The sequence below is a fragment of the Neolamprologus multifasciatus genome, chromosome 22, assembly GCF_963576455.1.
Source record: "Neolamprologus multifasciatus chromosome 22, fNeoMul1.2, whole genome shotgun sequence".
In the NCBI taxonomy this organism is placed as follows: Eukaryota; Metazoa; Chordata; class Actinopteri; order Cichliformes; family Cichlidae; genus Neolamprologus; species Neolamprologus multifasciatus.
In genome coordinates, this window is record NC_140459.1 from 27,007,108 (window position 1) to 27,030,943 (window position 23,836).

At 46.6% G+C, this 23,836-nt stretch overlaps 1 protein-coding gene across 1 annotated transcript in view; it reads left to right on the forward strand.

Annotated features, from left to right (window-relative positions):
• arid1ab (AT-rich interactive domain 1Ab) overlaps positions 1–21,304 on the forward strand; it is a 56,736-nt gene extending 35,432 nt beyond the window's left edge. Inside the window, exons 5-20 of the mRNA XM_085148023.1 lie at positions 8,169–8,409; positions 9,188–9,262; positions 9,713–9,883; positions 10,387–10,687; positions 12,161–12,309; positions 12,449–12,546; positions 12,630–12,839; positions 12,977–13,181; positions 15,015–15,147; positions 15,495–15,670; positions 15,756–15,885; positions 16,009–16,128; positions 16,309–16,405; positions 16,576–17,395; positions 17,682–17,812; positions 17,909–21,304. Of these exons, the coding sequence (XP_085004149.1) occupies positions 8,169–8,409; positions 9,188–9,262; positions 9,713–9,883; positions 10,387–10,687; positions 12,161–12,309; positions 12,449–12,546; positions 12,630–12,839; positions 12,977–13,181; positions 15,015–15,147; positions 15,495–15,670; positions 15,756–15,885; positions 16,009–16,128; positions 16,309–16,405; positions 16,576–17,395; positions 17,682–17,812; positions 17,909–19,846 (4,995 nt within the window). The 3' untranslated portion in view covers positions 19,847–21,304. The remainder of the gene's footprint in view (positions 1–8,168; positions 8,410–9,187; positions 9,263–9,712; positions 9,884–10,386; positions 10,688–12,160; positions 12,310–12,448; positions 12,547–12,629; positions 12,840–12,976; positions 13,182–15,014; positions 15,148–15,494; positions 15,671–15,755; positions 15,886–16,008; positions 16,129–16,308; positions 16,406–16,575; positions 17,396–17,681; positions 17,813–17,908) is intronic.
• The last annotated feature ends 2,532 nt before the right edge of the window (positions 21,305–23,836 follow it).

Consider the following 23,836-nt stretch of genomic DNA (forward strand, 5'->3'; position numbering starts at 1 on the left):
CACACACACACACACACAGAGTGCATCAAGCACTCTCCCTTCTGCGCTCTCTGCACACTCACTCACTCTCACACTCGCGTGCACACTCTCCCATGCCCCTCCCCTCTGCCTCCATTTTTGCTGGGCTGAGCTAGTTTTGCAGCACAAAGACTGTGGCTGACTGCAGCACTGTATGTCCCTGGCTTTCTCTGGCGCTCGCTGGAACAAGCTGCTGAGCACGGACTGATGAAAAGAGGCTGACAATGAATTTAACTCTCGCTCTGCGAAATATCCCTTTTCATATTACATATGATTTTTTTTCCTCCTATCCCCAGTTAATTCACTGCTGGTGTCCGTTGCTTTAGTAGCGCCCTCTAGACACACTGTGTGACAGTAAGAGGGAGGGGCGTTGCTGGTCTGGAAAGCAGGCAGACTGGCTGTAGAGGTCTGGAGCCTCCCCACCCTTCTAGCTCCCCCACCTCACCCCGAGGCCCCTCCAGCCCCCTCAGCCCTGCGCATCCCATCACCCCTCACCTCGGGCTGGGCAGCTGCCTGCCTCACTCGGGCATCTGTGCGCTGCCCTGGGACTCCCTGCTACTATTGTGATCTCCACAAAAGGCCCCCCACGCACACACCATCTCCCCATTATTCACAGCAATCAGACCCCTCCAACCACCCCCTCCCTCCTCCTCCTCCTCTCCACCGCCTCCCTTCATCTACTCTGTGGTAGCTCCACACAGGCTGCTGCAGTGTTTGTGTGCATTGCACACCTCCTTTTTTTTGTGTTACCCCCACAGTGAAGCTCAATTAGGCAAATGTGGAGCGTTTAAAAAAGACCTCCCTACTTATTGATTAAGATTCATAGTTGGCCTAGATTTTTATATTTTTTTTTGACTGCAAGCCTGTATCACACAGCAAAGTAAAAGCTGAACAGCTTTTACTGCGCATCAGTGTCAGAAGGATTAGATTTTCGTATACCGTGGCATCCTCCCTTTTTTTTGTTTTTGCTGGTTTACTCTTTCATCTTCTACTTTCTGGTCCATGTTATTATCCTACCCACGCTGCTGATAAAGTAGCAGTGTAATGTTGATCTCTCGGGAGTTTGAGCTTGCTCATCTGTGGAGGTAGTAGACATTGTGTCTGAGATATCTGTCCCCAGCAGGGTGCTGTGAGCGTTGTGACACCCTGCTGTTGTTGTCACTATCCACCTTTGTTATTTACCTTGGGGAGATGAAATTGCACAAATGCGATTTGTTAATTTCAAACACTAACTGGGGTTCGAGTCATCTGCTCGGTGGCATATATATATGGTAAGGGTGCATGGCGCACCTATATGGTGCTTTGGCTGTGCCTGGAGTTTCTCGTCTGTCTGTGCTGTGTGTGAAACCCTGTAATGGCTGCTGCTGCTGCTGTTTGAGGCAGGGGCCTGCCTTGCTTCTCCTCCTTTCTCCAGTTCTTCCCTCATAGTGGGATGGGAGTGCCCCCTTATGGTTGAGCTCAGCCCTGCAAATCTTGAGCTGGGGCTGGAGCAGCCTCTCCCCAGGTCTTTGGTTGACTTCCCATCAGCCCTTGGTACGTGGACACAGTCCCCAGATACAGGTGGAGGCTCTGGGGTGGCGGCTGACATGTCGGCAACGCCCACACGTCTGTCTTCTTTTCAGCAAGCCGCTGGCATTTCATGGTTATGTAGCATTGACTGGTGGTTTGACAGAACAAATATCTTAAATTGTACTTTGTCTAAGGACTGTGTGTCATTTGTGAATGATGAAGACAAGCGCTCTGATCATAGGCGAGAGATAATGTGCTTTTGGGCTCAGTAAGTCAAGTCAGCACATTCAGATTCTGAGCTGAGAGAAAGAGAAGAGAAACTGCTCTGAGAAAAAAAAAATTCACTTGATCTTAAGCTTGAAAGGGAAGCGATGACTTTTCCCATGACCCCATTCTGATATCAAAAGCCTACTTTGTCCTGAACAAGTGGTAAATGCGCAGCGCTGGAGTGCTCTGCTGATGAGGTCGTTGGCATATAAACATAAACATCTCCGGAATGAGATGGCAAAAAAAGTTTGAGCGTGCCCTGTCCGCTTTGTGCTTCCATGTTGTCTCCCAGGCCTCCCCAACAAATGTAATTAAAGGAGCTGGAGGGATATTTGGGGGGTGTGGGTGTGTGGGGGTGAACAGGGCTTTGGTACGTCTGCGTTTCCTGTAACAATGACGGGCTTCTTCTTTTGTAGTAGCTGACTGCACCGTGACCCTGCCAGGCACGCAGGGAGGCCGTCGACAGAGACAGACAGACCTAGGAATGGCAGCAACAGGGGGGAGGGACTGTGTCGGCTCTAACGTGTCAACCACGTGGATCACAGTAACCATGGCAGCCCTTGACATGCAGCCAGCTTCCCCCTCTTCCTCTTCCATCCCTTTCTTCTTACTCTCTTCACTTTGCCACAGCGGATGTGTCGACTCTGAGCGAGCTGGGTTTGTTTTGTTTTGTTCTTGCTGTATATATGGTGTTCAGCATCTGGAGGACTGAGAAAGAGGAAGCTTGCCAGCCCGGGCAGCGGGTGAGACTCTGAGGTCTGAAGATGACAGAATGAAGCGGGTCAGGGAAAGATGAACTTTGGCACCCCCCTCCCTTCTCTTCTTCCTCCTCTTCCTCCTCACCACCACCACCAGATCTAGTTACACCACTGACCAGGGTTACATGTTCCAGATATGTGTCATTAACTCCGAGCCACTACGCTGCTTCTTCCACTTTCTGCTTCTCATAACCTACCAAAGAAAAAAAAAAGAGGGAGAAAAAAGCCTGGCTTGGCAGACTAATGGCTCTGGTCGAGCTTGATTGATTCAGTGAAGTAATCTGCAAATGGAATACATTAGGACGGCAGAGAGCAGAGCAGATGACTCAGAGACAGCACGGGCGAGAGAGAAGTGGAGAATGTAAGAACTGTGGGAGCAGCGAAGATTTTCAGCATTTGTGAACAAGAAGTGCGTTAGAAGAAGGAGACGAAGAAGAATAAAATTCTGGAAAGTTTGTATCGTTTTTAAGATGAATTTAAAACGAATTCATCGTTCGAAACGCTGCTTTTCAGCCTTTGAAAGCTCCCGAAGTCTGTTCTGCACTTCTCAGCTCTGAAGTTCCATGTTAGGCAGTGCTGGGAAAAAGCACAAAATGGCTGCCACAGAGAGGCTTTCTACAGAAAGAGCTGCAGCTTCTCTGCTGCTCTCTCTGCAACACGGCTCACCGGTCCTCCCCTTTCTCCCCCTGCACATAGAGAAATGGCTCGTTTCTGTGTTTTCATATTGTCAGTTGTCATATTTGCCATTGATAATGCTGCTGTGACCTTCCTTCAAGCTGCCCCCCCCCCCCTCCACACACACAGAGTCACACACCCCACCTGTGCTCACACGCTACTCCAACTTAACCACGCCACCTCTCAACTCCTCCTCATGCCTGATCTATGTCCTCTCTCCTCCTCTTCATCATTTGCCTTAAATAATGAGCGCGTTGAATAGCAGAGCCTCAGCAGCATCAGTATCACCAGCATCCACCACCCCTCCCCCTCCGTCCTCTCCTCGCTGTCCGGCTTGTGCAGTCAGCAGAACAGGCTGGTGCTGTGCAGTATTGAGCTGGGAAAAATCAATGACTGCAGAGTGGGAGTAGGTAGGAGCTTGTGTGTGTGTGTGTGTGTGTGTGTGTGTGTGTGTGTGTGTGTGTGTGTGTACAATTCTTCTGCCTATCCAAGCTGAGGAATCAGAGCTGTCAGATATTTACAGAATGTTAAAGAGCTCAGTCTGTACGCTGCATACGTGCCACTGTAGCAGTGCACACGGGCTGCACAAACTGAGCTTTTGCCGGCGTTATCGGGCCATTAAGGGATATTTTAATTTTTGCGGTTTTCATGCCGTACCATGCAGCGTTGTCACAAAAACACATTTGTTTGTTTTTTTGTTTACTTTTCTGTTTTTCTCAGATGTTATGTCACTTTAAAGTCCTGCTGATTTATTCTGGTCCCAGTCTGGACCTGTTAGCACCAACCAGCTTCTTTTTGTTTCTTACAGATATTCTGTAAACTGGAGGAAAATAAAAATGGAAGACTGCTCTCACAACTTTATTCCAGCTAACTCAATCCCAGCTTTTTGCTGGACACATGATGCACACTTCAGTGTATCAATTAGCCATGCACGCCACACGGTGGACTTTAAAGTGTGGCAGGAACGACGACCACTAACAGTCCGTCTCCAAGTTAGGAGTTCAATTTTAGCACCAGAACAATGCAAACGTGGTTATTTAAAATGATTCTCTTGAGCTTTAATCAGTGCTGTTTGGAAATGGTCGTTGGAACCCAAACACAGCCAAAGATCGTTGAAATCCTGGTATTGTGTGATAATATGGTGGTCGTACCTTTAACCCGCCATCCTAACCCATCTAATCTTGATTGGTGTAAAGTGATAGTTCCTTTAATGGCATGATTCTTGTCTCTGTGTTTAGCTGGTGGTCATCAACCTCTAGGCTTCAAGACGACAACATAAATGTGTGTTTCATGCGTAACTAGTTTGGAGTTACATCACTGCCAACCTTTGATTAAAAGTAAATCTGTCAACTTAAAAAAGGCTTAATAAAAAAGGCAGAAGCTCCACTTCACAAACTACACACAAACTAAACTACACAAACTATAATAATCAGACAGTTTACCTCAATGCCCAAATCTTAATATGGTTTAAAAGCCACTGTGTGGCGGTACTACCAAGAATGACGACTGATATACTCGATTGATCTTGTTCTGCTTTTACACCCCCATGGATCTCTAGAAGTACCCCACATCCACGATCATGTGTTAAATCCTTTTTTCTGTCTCATAATGACAGTTTGTTCGTCTTGAGTGTGCATCCTCCTGCTGAGGTGTGTCTCCTCAGCTGAACCCACTAACTGAATCCTTTCCTCTTTGGTCTGTGTTGAGGAAGCTGTGGTTTAGAACTTGTTTTGTGGCTGAGATTTGACTCTGAGCAGCAGCTTCTGAGTCTCTGTGAGTACCAACTACAGAGGTGGTCATCGTGGCATCTGGCCAGTCGGAGCCCTTCAGATGGAGCCGTCTGTCAGATGACCAGTCTTGTGATCTCTTGGTTGGGAACAGGAGAAGGAGGGGGTGGGTGTAGGTCAGCTGACGATGCTGGCTGCTGGAAAAAGGGTTCCTGCTATGGTTGTTTGAGCAAAGAATGTCACGCTGTTCGGTTCCCTGTTCTTGAATCCAAAGCACGAAGACCTAATGATGTGCCTCTAACCCACTTTTGCATTTGCGAACATTAATTGGGCGTCAGCCAGGGAAACACTTTGGAGTGCGATACTCCCTTCCTGCTGCGTTTCACGTGGTTTTGTTGGTGCCGTATTTCCAGTGTGGGTCAGAGAGGCCTGGGTTTGTGCAGTCACCGGAGCAGGAGAGGAAGAGCCGGAGGGAGGGAGGACCGAAGGAACGGGGTGAGGGTGGATTGGAGGGGGAGGGAAGGGTGGATTCTGAATCAGCGTCGTCCTCCTGTCACTCCCTCTGGGGTTCCTCCATCAGGTCACATCCCAAAAATAGCAACGGGCGCCGTTTCAAGTGCAAAACCGCCGGCTTCGGGGCTGCAGCCAGCCTGCGAGTGTGAGATTTCTATGGGAATAGTTGGCCACAATCCAATGAGTGCTGCTTTATTTTTCTCTCCCACCCCCTCCTCCTCCTCCTCCTCACTCCCTCCCATTTTTTTCCCTTCCTCCGATGTGACTGGCAGATGAGCTTGCATTTCTGAGTGAGCACATGGTCTCCACGTGAGTGGCCAGTGTGTAAACATTCACCTTCCCACAAACATAATCATTGCCGGCTGCCGTCCTACCTTCCTGCCCGCCCGCCCGTCTTTGTGTCGCAGCCAGCGAGGCTCAATAACAACACCACATGGCACCAGAGCCCGTGCCCAGCACCAATTATTTCAACTGCCTCCCGAGATGACTCGCTTCAAATGTTTGTTTTTTTTCCCCCCACTTTCTCTTTGCAAGTCAAACTCAGTTCTCCTTGCCAGCACGGATCATTATCGGCATTATGGGAGTGATGTGTGGAGTATTTTTAAAAAGGTGGGAAAAGAAGTCATTGTACCCAAATGTATTATTGAACTGTAATAGGGCTGGCAGCCTTCTATGAGAGAGTAACATACACACCCCGGTGAGGGCAAAGATTGCTGTAATGCATCAGTGCCCATTTGGATTTCCACTCACTTGATTTGACTTCTCTTGACTTTGACATGACACTGAAAATAAAACAGCCTCACCCTCCTCATGCAGGTCAGGAGGAGAAAAGCCTGAATATATTCATCATTTCTTATTCATTTCTCCCAAATGTGATTCCCAGAATGCAGCCGCTTTCTTTTTCCAGGTTTTATACGTTTTTAGAGCCTCATTTACATCCCAGCGCACACACTCTCACCCTTACCTTTGATATCAAGTACTTCCACTTAATTTCTCTCTTCCCATCATAAGCTGAGCCTCCACAAAGAGTGGCAGAGATTTTTTGTTTTGTTTTGTCTGATGAAACCTGAACAGTTTGCTTGTTCTGTATTTGCAGCCCATATGCTCATCAGTAGGGATGGGTATCGTTTAGGTTTTATCTGATACCGGTGCCAAACCGGTACTTTTGAAACGGTGCCGGTGCTTAAACGGTGCCCAAACCGGTGCTTAAAGAATGGAAAACACAAAATTGGTCCAAAAACCTCTCATGTTCAGCTGTTTTTTTGTAAAAAGATAACAATGTTAGTCTTTTCTGCAGGTATAGGGCATATATGGTATCACTCTGGGCTGGAAGCAGTGCTTAAACAATGGAAAAAACACAAACTTTGTCCAAAAACCTCTCATGTTTAGCTGTTTTCCACTTTTTCTTCGGTCATTTTAGCCTTTTTGGCCAGGGTGAAGGGAGTATCTGCCATCAAACAAGAAGACAGCCGCATGTAGCTATGATGGTGTTTGCTAGTTCACGTTACATGCATTAATTTAATAACGCGGTTAGCTTACTCAACGTAAATTACACACGAACAACATTAAGCTACTCACGCAGAGAAGAACGGCTGCTGCTGCCATCATCATTTCTGCTACACTGGCAGGGCTAGGTTCATCGGATTTAAAGTGTGACCTCCTTTGACAGTATCAGCTTAAAGCACTTGTTGCAGGCTGCTGAGTTTGCATCTTTTGCTGTAAAGTGCAGCCAGACTTTTGACCGCTTTGCCTTGGGCATTTTTAATCTGTAGCTCTGCTCTAAAAGAACGTACGTACCTGGACCCGCCTACTATCCTCCAAACGTAAAATGATTGGCTAGAATCTAAAGTGTATCATTCCATACCAGTTGGTGGCGGTAATGCACCTTTCAGTTGTTTGCCAACCGCCAATAGAAATGTAAGGAAGAAGAAAGTGTATCACAGCTCAGGAAAAAAAAGCACCGAAATAAAGCACCGAAATGCGCGCTGCTTTTCGGTCTGGTTACTACCGTTTATGTCAGAACCGGTGCCATGATGGCACCGGATACCGGTACCCATCCCTACTCATCAGTTACTTTTAAAGGCAACTTGTTGGACAGTGCGTCTTTTTGCCGCAGCCCCGATGCCATGATCATGGTTGTATCACAAAGAAGAGAATAACTCCATAACTCTGGTGGATTTGCGCGTCATTTGTTACCAGAACCATATCTGAACATTTCATCTTTGATTAAACTAGCATGCCTTACTACAGCAATTGTAATGATATGATATCTATCCCGGTGTACCTACTGACTGCACTTCACTACATATCAAGTTGATATTGCTAATTGCTCCCTTCATAGCGACACGTTTAGCTAACGGCTAGTCATTACAGCTTGAGAACTGTAGCATTGGCCTTTTTCTCCTCGTCTGTGGGCCTCGCCGCTTTTCTGGAGCTGCTTATCTGCTTGGTGGTTCTTCATGTTAAGGAGAACTCATCAGCAGCTGAGTCATCATCGCTTCACAAAATGATGCAAATGCTTCCACAAGCTGTAGGAACTGATACTTTATGGAAAAGCGAGAGCGAAATGTGTTGACTTGTTATCAGTAACAAGTTGGTGATGTGAATTGTAAAAATAAATTTGTTAAGCCACTTGTTACAGTGTAAACGAACGAATGTAGTGTCATCGTCGACTCATGTTCTGTTGCTCTTCTCCTTCAAGGATTTATCCGGCTCCATCGACGACCTTCCCACTGGTACAGAAGGCGCTTTGAGCCCGGGTGTCAGCACCTCGGGCGTGTCCAGCAGCCAGGGCGAGCAGAGCAACCCGGCCCAGTCACCCTTCTCCCCGCACACTTCACCTCACCTGCCGGGCATACGTGGACCCTCGCCGTCACCTGTGGGTTCCCCAGCTAGCGTCACCCCTTCTCGCACCGGCCCCCTGTCCCCCGCTGCTGTGCCAGGTAAACGCACAATACCATTAATACTGTTGTTTCAGACCTACAGCAGCACACAGCTAAAACATTATTCTGTTTCTACTCTGCTTTAATACAGTTGTTTTAGATCTTCAGGTCTTTAAGTTCAGTCGTTTTGAAATGGTTTTTGAAATCTGAAATTCAGCTGCGAAAGACTACGTAGGGGGATTTTATGGCAAGGAAAAATGTGAAAATTAAAACCAAGTTTGTTCTAGAAGATTAATACATAGCATTATGTGGGTGTCAGTAGAGAACAGGATAAAGTACAAATGCAGAATATTTACAGGAAAATCACCATAAATATGATGTCCTGAAACAACTGAGCAGTTATTTATTTTCACTTGCCAAAGACTGCTAAATGTAAAAATGGACCTGCTCAATACGGCTAACCAACAACAATAATTTCAATGTCTTTGTAGTCAGCTATTCATCGTATCCAGCAGAAATCCTGTCTGACATATTTAATAAAAAACAGACAGATTTAGAGTTTTAATTCAAAACTCGATGCGGATCACATTTGTAATTTATGAAACGATTTGCAAGATATGGAACTTTAGGTTTCTCCTAACATGATGCTAGTAAACCATTCGCTGACGGAGAGACGGAGGTTACAGTGCCACCCTCTGCTCATTGTGGAGAGACTGGCTCACACTCATTTTATGGCCAGTATTTCAAAGTTTAAGAGCAAGCATTGATTGTAAATAAAGAAGACAAATTTCCGCAGTTCCCACGGTAATTTCAGACCCATGTCATCACTGTCCCGCAGGTAATCAGATGCCTCCTCGGCCGCCCAGCGTCCAATCAGACAGCATCATGCACTCATCCATGAGCCAGGACAGAGGTGAGTGTGTTGGAAATGTTTGCAAACAGAAACCTTTAAAGAGTATCTCCTCGTGTGCTCAGTGGCCAGGAGTGTGTGCGCCGCATTCTCAGCAGCTTTTAGGTGTGATTGTTTGCACTTGTATGCATTCCTCCCATCTGCAAGCACTCCCCCAGGCTGTGCTTCTAAATAGGAATGTGCTCTACTTGCCAGGTCAAATGAGAGCAGGCAGACACACTGTACTGTTGTGTTTGTGAGGAAGTGAAGAGCTTGAGCCATAATGTGTCGTGCAAATGTATGCTAAAGCAGATGTAGCGTGGAGTTTTGTTTTTTGTTTATTTTCTTGTTTAACATAAGATACAATAGGCATCTAATTATTACCACTTAATATTGGTTGCAGAATTAATCAAACTTTGATATGTGTGTGTAAAAACTAAGAGTGTTGCTTAATGTTCCTTGTCTTTTCTCCAGTGTACATGCGCAATCCTCAGATGCCTCCTTACGGGTCCCCTGGACAGACTGGCTCGGCCTTATCTCCACGCCAGTCTTCAGGAGTCCAGATGCATGGTGGGATGGGCCCTTATCCTCAGAACAATACCATGGGAAACTACGTCCCTCAGGGGGGCCAGTACGGCCCGCCAGGTGAGACACGAGGCTGTGAGTGTTGGGTGGTGTTGCTTTGAGGGCCTTCTGTACAGCAGGAAAAATAAGAGTGCAGTGTCTCCGCTCTGTCATATCAAGCAGACTTTTTTTTCTTTTTTAATACTAAAAATATTATGAATGAGTTTACAGTGGTTGTCCTGTGACCATCACAGTTTCATAGATAGCCCAGATTTTTTTTCTAAGAGGCTTTGAAGTTTCCTCTCACTTCTTACATTCATGAAATTATATCAGTGCACTTTGAAGTCTCAGATGGTTTCTGTGGGCTTTGAAGAAGTTCTGCTATGAGTCATAGCAGAGCAAGGCGGGAGCCAGATAAAGCCCGCTTCATCAGGCTGCTTGTTCTGACAAGCTGAAGTAAATTTAGAGCCGGACTGGTGAAACTCTTTATCCCGTCAGTGAGAAGTGACTAGATGAGATCTGTTTTAGGCTGAAACACAGCAGGAGGGCATGAAACTCTAAATGTTGATCTGTAACACTTTCAGGTTATCCCAGGCAGCCCGGCTACACAGGGATGCCCAACGCCAATTACCCCAGTGGCCCCGGCATGGGTGGCTCCATGAACCCCATTCCCGGTCAGGGCAGCGGGGCTCCGTATGGAAGCATGCCACCGGGCAGGATAGGTCCTGGGCAGATGGGCACTCGGCCTTACGGTCCTGCCATGGCCTCCAATATGGGCGGCATGCCTCCTCAGGTGGGGTCCGGCATGTGTCCCCCTCCGGTCATGACGAGGAAGGATGGTGGTCCTTCCATGCACCACGGACCAACAAACTCTATACACAACAGGTGGGTGCTCCTGGCTGCATCAGTGACGTCTGTGTGAGCCTGTGACTGTTGAGGGTCATTGAATTTATAGCTTTAAAGAGATTTTCTCATCACTTTGCTGTGTGTGTGTGTGTGTGTGTGTGTGTGTGTGTGTGTGTGTGTCCTTGGTTTGCCTCACACACAATCCAGTCTGTTACATGTTTTAGTGCTTGAGTGGTGGCAGTAGCCCAAACACTTATCTATCACAGAAGAGGAGATGGTCTCTGCAATCACTGAATCACATCCTTCCTAAGCAGGGATGCCTGTTGAGCCTGCAGAGAAGCTCTTGTGGGCTTGGCAAATGGTACCCTGTGACTTAAATTAATGTTTCCTACAAATTAAACTGAACTCTGTGAAGGAAAAGACATAATTCACTCACGCAAAGTCTGTATTTGCAGTGGATCCTTTCAGGGATTACTTGTGACTAATTATTAGTCGATTAAATAGGTGAAAATAATTAGATTAGTCAACTACTGTAGAACCACTGAGAAATAAGTTAGAATTAGCACAATAATCAGAAGAATACTTTCTGGACTCAACGTTTTGATGCTTATGTTTTGTTTTTTAAAAGGAAACACGACCATATTTGGACACGGCCCTAAGGTTGTGTCTATGAAATGTTTTTTTCTTATTATTTTTGTACTCTTTGCTCAAATTAAGGTAGAAAAATAGAATGCTAGAATTGCATTCACCAAAAACTGCTGCACAGACATATTGGATGGGCTGGGTAGTACGATTAAGTTGACAGCAAACCATATTATTTGTCAGAAAATTCCATTAAAATTTATCCAAAAGGGAGCAACAGCACAAACACCGTGAGGAAGTCAAGTTCAGAGACTCGAATTAGCAGAGCTGAGACGTAGCTCACCTCCAGCCGCCTGCGTCAGCGCATCTGTCAGTCATAGCGGCCATAAAAGTCTCTGAATGTTTAAGTCAGTCACTGTGGACTTGTTCTACAGGAAAATATTTATAGAAGCCAAAGCCACATTTTTTGTATCAGGCTGTGAACACGCTTTTTGAAACATCTGAGTCTGTGGAGACTGACTTTCTTTTGGAGCCAGGTTCAAGTGACCATTGTAGAAACAGCACTAATTTCACTCTGACACAGCCTCGAGATACCATTCATTATCTGGAATAAAATTCTGCAGAACTGCACTGACTCACAGGGATTTTATCTACCTTACTTCCCCAGCTTGCTTGTTTACAACGTCCTGTCACAAAGAGTGGGACTGTGTGCCCTGGCAGTGGCAAGTTGCTGCTTGCCGTCTTAGAAACAACATGTTAACTCGGTTTGACATTAGAAAAATAGAAATAATTAGTTTAACTGACCAGTATTTCTAGTTTCTGCTACAGGGGTGGCAACTTTTAATCATCCTGTTGACTAGTGCACATCCATTGTTTCTTTGTGGTTATTGTTTTTTAGCATTTCTTCTAATCAAGCATTCTTTTCTGTAGGCCACCCAGCTATCCTAACATGTCCCAGGGCATGATGGGAGCAGGCTCTCCGTATGGCCCAGGCATGAACAGCATGCACAGTATGATAAACCAAGGTGGGCCAGGGCCGTATCCAATGGCAGGAGCAAACATAGCCAACAATAGCCCTGGTGAGTACAAGTGAAACTATAGCCCTGATCAGGTGATTGGAGTACAGCTGCAGGCCTGAGGGTTGTGTCTATAAAACAGTTTTATAGACTGGTAATCGTTTTATTTTTATACCCTTCTGTCATTGCCCCGTTCTCCCAGGAATGGCTCCAAGTTCAGAGTTTGGCATGGAGAAAATGAATCCTGCTCCGAAGATGAACAACAAAGTGGACGGGACTCCCAAGCCAGAATCCAAGAAGGTACACATCCAAAGTCCAGCTTTTTTTCCCTTGCCCTCCTTTTTTCTCGTTCTTACAATTTTCTTCCGTCACCCGTCCAACAGAAGTCGAGCTCTTCCACCATCACCAATGAGAAAATAACCCGTCTGTACGAGCTTGGCCCGGAGCCAGAGAGGAAAATTTGGGTGGACCGATACTTGGCCTTTGCTGAGGAGAAAGCCATGGGCATGAACAATCTGCCCGCTGTGGGCCGTAAGCCCCTCGATCTCTTCAGGCTCTACATATCCGTCAAAGAGATCGGCGGCCTCACCCAGGTACACCTGGACTTCCACCTGAATTTGATGTGAATCCTTCAGATCAGAAGGACGATCGTCGGTGATTTAAAAATAAATAAATAAAAAAAATTTGTATACAGCTTTCTGAACCACCTCCTTCCTCTCTCGCCCACCAGGTGAACAAGAACAAGAAGTGGAGGGAGCTGGCTACCAACCTGAACGTGGGCACGTCGAGCAGCGCAGCCAGCTCGCTCAAAAAACAGTACATCCAGTGTTTGTACGCCTTTGAGTGCAAAATGGAGCGTGGCGAGGACCCTCCCCCAGACTTCTTCAACACGGACACCAAAAAGAACCAGCCCAAAATCCAGCCTCCCAGCCCAGGTGAGCGCTGCTGCTCCGCTTCACTGTCACACAGTTTACTGCCTCCTTAGATTTAAAATGCAATGAATGAAGCTTATTTCAGATTTCCCTTTCTCCCTTGGGCGCAGTTTGGATTAAGTACAATTCATCACATTATCTCTGCTCTATTTGCCTCACATCAGCTGTCTATAAACTAGTCTATTTTATTATATCCCATTAATTGCCGTTTTTAAAGCCATTCATAGAGCATTGTTTGTCATCCCATGTAGGAGCAGCCACCCTCCATAAATCGCTGCTCCCCTATATCGGAGGAGTTATAAATGACGGCGGCGTAGCTGTAAGTCCTTTGGACGGTTCCACAAACACATGCCTTGGGGGAATAGTCCTTGGCATTTGCACAGGACATGACGAAAGACTTGTCCTTTCCGACTTCCCCACTTTGATTTTTGTGGCAACGGTGATGACAGCAGAATGCTAAATGTTTCAATGAACTGGGTAAAAGTCAGTGGATGAACTGGCGCTCATTCATACCAGTTGTTAAGGGTGAGGAGGTTGCAGCCAGGAAGGGTCATTGCTTGTTGCATGAGATGCTGTTTATTTTGGAGGGGACTCCTTGTTTATAGCTGCCAGGAGCAACCACACCGGGAGCAACCACATGCTGCTTCAGTCTGGCTGAGACCCAGGCTGTCAGACACGGGGCACTGAGTCAGCGCCGGGGTGTTGTTACAGGAGACATCAGGGTGCTTGTCAGCTGGCATCAGCCCTCTAGTTAGTACGAAAGAAGGGCAGGGGAGGGTTTTGGGGGTGGGGGTGGTGGAGGAAGTAATGGCAGGAGAAAGGCATGAGGTGATTTGGCGATAGCGATGCTCCGTCAGTGGCGTGTCCTCGCTGCCTGGTGCCTGGCCCTGGGCTACAGCAGCACGGCAACACTCCCTGGAGATTAGTGCTGAGCCAGAAATGATGAATGGGGGAAGAGGGTTTTGTGTGTGTGTGTGACTGTGTGTGTAAAAGTCACACGATTCTCTCTCTGACTCTATTTCTATCATGCCCTCCCTCCCTTCATCTTTAGTAGAGGGAAATCCCTGCCCAGAGGGAGGAGGGGGTGAGGGAGGGTGAGCCAATGAATGTTGTGTGCATGCGTGAGAGCTCGAGAGGCAAGAGGGTGATGTGAGAAAATGTGAATAACTGTGACCTGCCAGTGACCCGGGTGTTGTGTGTGTTCGTGTGTGTGTGCCAGTTTAATGAATGGGAACCTGTGACTCATCAGACTGGCTTGCTAATAGTGAGAAGTCCTGAGCTGAAGTTAAGGATGATTGCTAGTATGTCACACACACAACACAAACAAAATATCAGTCACACACACACACACATTCACACATAGCTGGCTGTCTCCTGTCTCTACAGCCCAGGCAGTAATCTGTCACTGTGAGGGTTTACATCACTGTTTCCTGGTGGTTCCTGGAGCCCAGCGGTGGTTGAGGAGGGGGCAGGCATCCTGTGATGAGCAGGAAGATTCAAGATTTTTTGCTGGCTATGCACTCAAAAGCCAGTCAGCTCGACACAAACTGTGTTCCTCTGTGCAGCGCTCAGGAATTTCTTAATGGGATTTAGGATTGCCAAAAGCAGCATGTGCTCTAAAAGCCCCCAGCAGTGTTCTGCCTAACCCGCCTCACTATCAACTATCAACTATCAGCTCTTGCCTTTATTCCTCGAGCGAGGAGGAGGAGGAGGAGAGAGGGATGTTCTTTGAATTCTCTGGGATCTCTGAGTGTTACAAACCAGAGCACTTGACTGTTTTTCTTTTGTTTGTTTTTTCTCCCACTTAGTCATTGTGTGTATCCTTGTGTTTTGCAGCTGGTTCTGGATCCCTGCAAGGACCCCAAACCCCTCAGTCCACCACTAGTTCAATGGCAGAGGGGGGAGACCTGAAGCCCCCCACACCAGCCTCCACCCCACACACGCAAATGCCCCCAATGCCTGGCGTAAGGTACGATTCAAAAACCAGTGTCGTGCTTCTGTGGCGTTCGTACTAAAATCTCCACCTGTGGTGAAATTGGATCAGAGAAGCAAGACTGGAATACGAAAAACAGCAAAATATGCTTTAAAATCACTGATGGGGTTCTGTTCACAACAGGAATATGAAAGGATTATAGTTATAAAGTATGCACTTTGGGCTTAGAAGACTACAGTAAAAACTGTCTTCTGTGTCTTGTTAGAGGGACAGACAGAAAACATTCAAAAAAAATAAATTAACAAGAAAACTTAGAAAAGTCTTAATTACTATGAATTTTTCACATTCCACATTTTGCTAAAAAGCCATCTGTTTTCCGACAGGAGTAGTGTTAATCTACAGGATCCCTTTGCTGATGGCGGAGACCCGGCGTTTCCCAGGAGGAACGCCATGACTCCCAACTCTCAGGGCTATCAGCCTGGGATAGGCACCCCGGAGATGATGGGTCGGATGGGTCCTTACGAGTCCAACAAGGACCCTTTTGGAGGCATGAGGAAAGGTGAGCACCGTCCATGTAACCAAACCCCAGGTTCTGTAAAGGTTCGTTCATAGCCATAACTAATATTATGTTTATTTATTTTTAGCAGGGGAACAGTTCATGCCACCCGGCCCCAACAGTGGAATGGGGGAACAGTATAACAGAGGTCCACCAGGCCCAATGGCCAACATGCCAATGAGCCAGAGGCAACAGTACCCGTATGGATATGAACGAAGGTAAATATACTATAGTTGTAAATAAGATAAGGTGATTGTGATCTGACCTGTGCCATTTCAGTGTCCTTTTGTCTTTCCAACTAAATCAAATCACTTCATGATTATTGCTCGTTGCTTTTATAGACAAGAGCCAGGCATGGGCCCTGATGTCAACATGGGACCGGGAGCTCCTCAGCCCAACATGATGCCTTCTGGAGCTGACACAGGGATGTACTCGCCTAGCCGTCCTCCACCACAGCAACGGTCTGTACCATTCAGGGCAGAGACTATTCTGTATAAAGATTAAAAGGAGAGACATGGTTGCATGTCAGCATTTTGTCAGTGAGATCATTGATAGATTTAAAGATATTTACAGAGTTTCTTATTGTAACTGAATCGTTTACTGAAATGAAGAAATATAGTAATCTGAGTGTGTATTTTTAGGCATGAGTCCTATACAAATCAGTTCCCTGGCCAAGGAGCTCCCCCTGGTGGGCCTTACCCAAATCAGCAGCCAGGAATGTATCCACAGCAGCAGCCAGTAAGAACAGTTTGTCCAGCATTTGCAGTACTCCTATTATTACTTGGGTTTCTCTTTTCAGTGTTCATGTAATGTACTATGTTCTGTTCCAGCTGAACAGAAGTATGAGCTGTTGCTAAAATTATTGTGCTCGGTTGAAGATTGTAATGCTCAATTTTGTGTGCTGACAGAACTACAAACGTCCTGTGGATGGTGGGTATTGTCCTCCTGCCAAGCGCCATGAGGGAGAAATGTACAACGTTCCTTACAGTGGGCAGCAACAGCCAGGACCCCAGTCCTCGGGGCCCCAGGGCCAGCAGGACATGTATAATCAGTATAATGCATACCCTGGAGGGGAGCGCCGACCGCCAGGCCCACAGAACCAGTTCCCCTTCCCCTTTGGACGGGATCGAGGGCCATCATCTGCAGGCCCCAATTCCCAGTCCCCGATGCCTCCCCAGATGATGGCAAGTCCCATGCCTTCAGGCCCCGATGGTTCCCAGGGCCCAATGTGGCAGGGCCGCAATGAGATGGGCTACCCCAACTATCCCAACCGACAGGGACCCCCTGTGTCGGGCCAGGGTCCCGGCTACCACGGCATGAACCGCTCAGAAGATATGATGCCATCAGATCAGCGCATGAACCACGAGGGACAGTGGCCTGGCCACGCCAACCAGCGACAGCCTCCGTTTGTCCCCGCAGGCTCTGGACCACCCATGACCAGATCCCTGCCCTCCACCTACTCGGCTTCCCAAAACCACATTCCTCAGGTGTCGAGCCCAGCATCCATGCCCCGATCCATGGAAAGCAGAACGTCGCCCAGCAAATCCCCCTATATGCATCCTGGAATTAAGGTGCAGAAAGCTGGACCTCCAGTTCCCGCGTCCCACATTGGCCAGGCTCCCGTGCAGCAACCCATGATCCGGCGAGATGTGGCCTTCCCTCCTGGCTCTGTGGAAGCTACCCAGCCCCACCTGAAACCCCGCAGGCGGCTCACCATGAAAGACATTGGTATAAAATTTGATTTGCCTGATAACTTGTAACATTACACATGTAATAAACAATATGCTTATGTCTACCTGACCTGGATTTACCATTTGATATTTCTCAGTTTGCGTTAAGACAGCTTTCAGATACGAATTGCGTATTCACACTAGGTGACACAAGTATGTAGTATATATTGCATGTAGTATGGAGTTAAAGTCCCAAGATAAGTAAACCTTTACATGTTATTTAAAGCTGCAGTGACCGATCATGGTTACTTTTAGTTATATTCATTCTGTTTCTATTTTCAAAGGCACTCCTGAGGCTTGGAGAGTAATGATGTCATTAAAGTCTGGCTTATTAGCTGAGAGCACCTGGGCCTTGGACACCATTAACATTCTGCTGTATGATGACAATAGCATTTCTACTTTTAACCTTTGCCAGGTAGGTTGCACACATGCACAACCTGTTAGCATTTGTTTCTGTCAACATTTCAGAATGACTTGTCAAATTTAGTGACCACCTTCTTTGCTTTCACAGCTACCTGGATTTCTGGAGCTGGTAGTGGAGTACTTCAGACGCTGTCTCATTGAGATCTTTGGCATCCTTAAGGAGTATGAAGTAGGAGACCCTGGCCAGCGCACCCTAATAGACCCCAATGCAGCTGAGGACTCTGATGATGAAATCCCCATGCCTGAGGGCGAGGACATGAATTCGGACGAGGAGGACGAAGAGGATGAGGAGGTAGAGGAAACAAAGACCAACCCTGACACTTCTTCACTGGTCCAGGTAAAGGAGGAGGAAGAGGAGGAGGAGGAGAACTCCCACAAAGATAAGTCTTCAGAGGATGAGGAAGATGAGAAGGAAAGGGAGTCTTCTATCAAGGAAGCCAATACCTCTACCTCAGGGTTCTCCCACGACCCCAGTATACACTCGGAAAAGCCCAAACAGGCTAGCAAGTTTGATAAACTCCCCATCAAGGTGGTGCGGAAGAAGAATCCCTTCCGGCTAAACCGCTTGTCCAAGCTTGGGCAGCGGCAGAGCTTTGACAGCGGCCTGATACACTGGAGCGTGGGTGGTGGTGACACTACTGAGCACATCCAGACCCACTTTGAGAGCCGGATGGAGCTTCTCAAGCAGCGAAAACAAACAACAGCAGCCGCTGACAACCGCAAGAAGGTCAAGGTGAATGGGACAGCGGCAGCAGCAGAAAACCCAGAGAAGCCTAAATCCAGTGGTGACGATAAGGTTCGGCAGCAGCAGCCCCAGTTTTCTGAACCTCACAAGTCTCCAACAAAGGCTACAATGCCTCCTCTTCCCATTGGCGCACCAGTCACTGCCACCATTGACGATGTACTATCCGCTCGCCCGGGGTCGGTCACGGAGGAAGTAGTTCGTGGAGGTGCCGAGGAGCAGAAGGAGAACGGCAAGTATTTGTTCAGCATCAACCCCGATCTCCAGAGCCGCCGCAACATCAAGATCCTGGAGGATGAACCTCACAGCAAGGATGAAACGCCACTTAGCACTCTATCAGACTGGCAGGACTCGCTAGCTCGACGCTGCATCTGCGTCTCCAACATTGTGAGGAGCCTCTCCTTCGTTCCTGGCAATGACCTGGAGATGTCCAAACACCCTGGCCTCCTGTTGCTGTTGGGCCGCCTGGTGCTGCTCCACCACAGGCACCCTGAACGCAAACAGGCGCCTGTTACCTACGAGAAGGACGAGGAAGACGAAGGCGTGAGCTGCGAGAGAGACGAGTGGTGGTGGGACTGCCTTGAAGTGTTAAGGGAGAACTGCCTGGTCACTCTGGCAAACATCTCCGGCCAGCTGGACCTTTCTATCTACCCAGAGAGCATATGCCTGCCTCTCCTTGATGGCCTGCTCCACTGGGCTGTGTGCCCTTCAGCAGAGGCCTTGGATCCTTTTCCCACGCTGGGGCCCCACGGCTCCCTTTCACCCCAGAGACTGGTCCTCGAGACCCTCAGCAAGCTCAGCATCCAGGACAACAACGTCGACCTCATTCTGGCCACTCCGCCATTCAGCCGCTTGGAGAAGCTCTACGGCTCGCTCGTGCGACTCGTCGGCGAGCGCAAGGTGGCCGTCTGCCGTGAAATGGCAGTGATCCTGCTAGCTAACCTAGCCCAGGGTGACAGCCTTGCAGCGCGAGCGATCGCTGTGCAGAAAGGCAGCGTGGGCAACCTACTGGGCTTCCTGGAGGACAGCCTAGCGGCTACGCAGTACCAGCAGAGCCAGAGCTCCCTGCTACAAATGCAGGGTGGACCCCAGTTTGAGCCTACTAGTGTGGACATGATGCGGCGGGCAGCGCGGGCTTTGCACGCCCTGGCTAAGGTGGAAGAAAACCACTCTGAATTCACTTTGTACGAGTCGCGGCTACTGGACATCTCGATGTCCCCACTTATGAACTCTCTGGTGTCCCAAGTAATCTGTGATGTACTGTTTCTGATCGGCCAGTCATGACAGCCGTGGAGAGGTTTCAGCTCTGCCTCTTTCTATTCCCCCTAAACCACCTTTTTGTGTGTGCGCGTGCGTGCGTGTGTCTGTTAGTTGCGCGTGAGTGACAAAAGCAAAACTTTTTTTTTTTAGTTTTTGTTTTTTTTTAATTTATGCAAAATCAACTCGGATTCCACTGTCTTTCTTACCCCTGCTTCTCTCTATAAGGAAGGAATATCATGAAGTAGCTGTTGATTTCAAACATCTGAAACTGAAAGAAACTGGCAAAGAAGAACAGACTGGGACCCAGGCATAGGACAGAGTGTGCTGCTGCCCTGTAGAAAGGACTTTTTTTTGTTTTTGTTTTTTTTTATTGAAAAAAAAATCTCCAGAAAGAGAAAAAAAAAAGAGAAAAAACTGTAACCAAAGTTGCTGTCTCGTTTACAGTGAGTTTGGGGGATACACGTGTTCGCTTTCTCCCTCGGGGGAGGTGGGTCGTCAGGGGAAAGAGGGCACAGACTAAACAATATTATGGTTCATGTTTGGAGGCTACATAGACTCATGGACTGTGGTGTGGTATAATTGCTGTAACTTTGGATGCTATATACTCAGCCCCACAGGAACCACATTATTGGCTGTGAACAGATGTCTGTCATGGGAGGCCTGTGCAGTAGATTGTAGGACTTTTTTCTGTACTGTACACCTTAAAAAACTGTAAACATACTGTAATAATACTGTTTCACACTGAGATCCGCTGGCTTGGCAGCAAACTGTAGTTTTTAAAATCAGTTTTAGTTAAATGTCGAGAGAGAAAAACGGCTTTCCCCCCAAAGTACGGTGAACCTACAACACCCCGACCTCTTCTCTTTGTCCCTTGATTGTATGACTTGACCCTTATATTCAAAAGTCACCTCTTTAGGACTGGTCCTCAACTCTAGATGCAGTCCAAGCTGCAGTGTATATATGATGTTGTACATTACACTTTCTCTTTCTCGACTTCTGTTGCTCTTCACCGTTTTTAATCTTTGACGAGTTTCCCTGCATCGAGAACGCCATGTGATTACTTGACGCCCGCCCTCTCCGTTACTTCAGCGCCTCACCCCGCTCGTATCATGCCGTGTGAGCGTGGGGACGGGGGTCGTTAAGCTGCTGTCAGATCCAGCGCCACCCCCTCCTCTCAGTAAACACAACTTCAACTTTCTGTTCGTCTGGGTGTAGAGAATATTAACACAAATCGTTTCCATTCGAGCTCCTTCATAAACGACAAACTAGACCTTGATGAAGAAACTGTTTTTATTTTATTTTATTTTTCAGTGATGCGGATTCTGCATATTTGTATTTCAGATGATGTAGCTAAAAACTTGATGTAAATTCCTCTTTTTTCCTTTTTTTTTGGCTTAATGAATATCATTTATTCAGTATGAAATCTTTATACTATATGTTCCACGTGTTAAGAATAAATGTACATTAAATCTTCGTAAGACATTTGCTGTGGATTTATTTATTATTCTTCTTTACATGGTTGAGGCCGCAGTGAATAAAGCCCTGAATTTTTTATTTGGCTCGCATTTCACTCGCGCTGAGACAATCTGATACGACTAAAGCAGCTCAGAGCGCTTGTGTTTTGCTGACGCTTTTGATATTTACACACGGATGCGGCGACACGGCACATCTCATCTCTGTGCAGTATGCTGCTTATTGAATGCACAGCCATGTTTTCCCATCCCTGTATTGATTGACATCTCACCCCCATGTTACAAGGCTGTCCTTGTCCCTGGGTCGCACATGCTGATATTTACATATATATTTACATTACTTGGGGAACAGCCAGAACGCTTCGATACATACAGATAAGCTAGGAGCTGACATTTACTGCGAGAAAAGCTGACTTTTTTTCCCCCTCCAGAATATCATCTGATGTTTTGACAAAAGTTGAATTCAGTTTGGAGACGGCAGAGCACCTGGTTTAATGTGTGATTGGGGGGGGGGGGGGAAGCACCCCTACTTATTTAACTACAGCCGGCAGGATAATGAAGTTTTAAAGTATTTCCATTCTTGTCCTCAACGGAGAGACAAAATAGCATCCATAAAAACAAAACAGTCAGCATGAGCTAAATGTGGCACCAAGTACGTTTTCAAAGCCTGCTGCCGCTTCTTGATGTTGTTTTACTTTAGTCGTATTTATTCAGCAAGTCTCACTGAGATCAAGACGCAGGAAAAAAGTAAAGTCCTGGCTTGCTTTAGTGTGTGACTTTAGTGAAATGCTTCAAGGCAATGGATCTAAAATAACCCCAAGTGCTATAGATAAGTCCCAGAGATCACCCGCAAACTCAGATCATAATAAAAGGAGAGATATACATAAGGTGCAGCTTAAACAGCTCTGAAGGCTCACCAACCAATTTAGTATTGTACGTCTCGCTCCCTACCACTGAAAATTTGAGTCAACAAACGTTAACATGCTTTTTTTCTTATTTTAAAATAATGAAACTGTACTTTGAGCTCAGAGACTGTGACTGAAATTGCACAGAAATCATTTGTTTGCTGATATATGTTGAGCTGTTTCAAATGTTTGATTTCAAATAATGTTTTACGATGTTGCTCCATTTTTGCTCACTTGCATTTTGTAGTGCTAGCTAGATGGCTACATGCTGAAGTTCTGCAAGAAGAGCACTGACTGCTGTGTACATGAATACACGGCAGACATAAGAATGGGGAATGGGGGCCGGCTTAATGGTAAGTGGAACTGTGGGACGATTTGCAGGACAAGTATCACCTGAAAGCAACGCCAGGCTGTAGCACACACAAAATCAGCTCCCTTTATATTAATATGTTTTAATTTGCCTAATTTGATTTAATTGATTATTGATCGAAGATGGCAGGTCACTGTTCTCGATGGCTACCATTAACCCCTGCATGGGATTATAGTGTTTCCCACAGAAGTAGACAGCGTTTGTGGGAGTAGAAGGAGGCAACATGCAAAGTTTGATGGTGTGCTTCATCCTTGGTGAGCTTGATCTACACATTTGGACCTACTTTACTGCTCAAAGGGAATCACCTGATGGTTTTAGTCCTCTCTCTAATACTATAGAGTCTTTACTTACAATATAAACAATCAAAATTCAATGAAAGAGGTGCTCATCATTTTTATATATTCAAGTGCATAGTGTGGAAGATGTCATAGGGCTTTGAGGAAATCAGATGTAAAGCACAATATTTATGAGCGTTTTAAGTTGTAAATCAGTCAGATTTGACCCAAACACGACAGGAAGGTTAATTTTGTCCCACTGTAATCCCTTCAAGTCATTTGTCAGTAATCAGAGTAAGCAGAGGTCTTTATAGAGTCCTTGTAGGTCGGTATCATGCTTATACTGCAACTCACCAGTGAATTATTTATGTTTGTAGAAGTCAGTTACATCTCTGTAACGGCTCGTTTTGACAGTGACCAGTTACTGTACACATTGATTGGGGGTTATTTTCAGTAAGTTTAAGTTTGAATAATCTTTGATCAACACCAAAGAGAAACTAAAGCCTAAGCAGTAATTTATAATAGAGAGGTGATGTTTGTTTTAAGGCGAAGTGGTTGAGTCTGTGCCGAACAACAGACCTCGACTTATGGAGCCAGTTATGAACTCTTCTTCTCTGTCAGCATCTCAGTAGATCCCTACTAAGGAGAGCCATTAAAACAACCCCCAGTTCATCTACGAACCTACTCAGCGCCATTCATACCGCCACCTGAAACCAGCTGAGGCCTAAAGACATCTGTCATGGATTTCTTTTTTTTCAAAGAGCCATGACAAACACTCTTGACAGCCAGTAGTAAACACATGCTGCCAGAAATTTTCCAGGTCTCTAAAGAGATTCTCGAGCCGTTATAATCACATCAACAAAGCACTTAACAAATCTCCCAAAGCCCCGTCCCACTCATCCAGAGAGTCTTCCAATGTACAGTAGTGCTGGCAGCACTGATTCCAGAGCATGTTGTGCTGAGCTGCGTACACACTGGAAACGATTCACTCG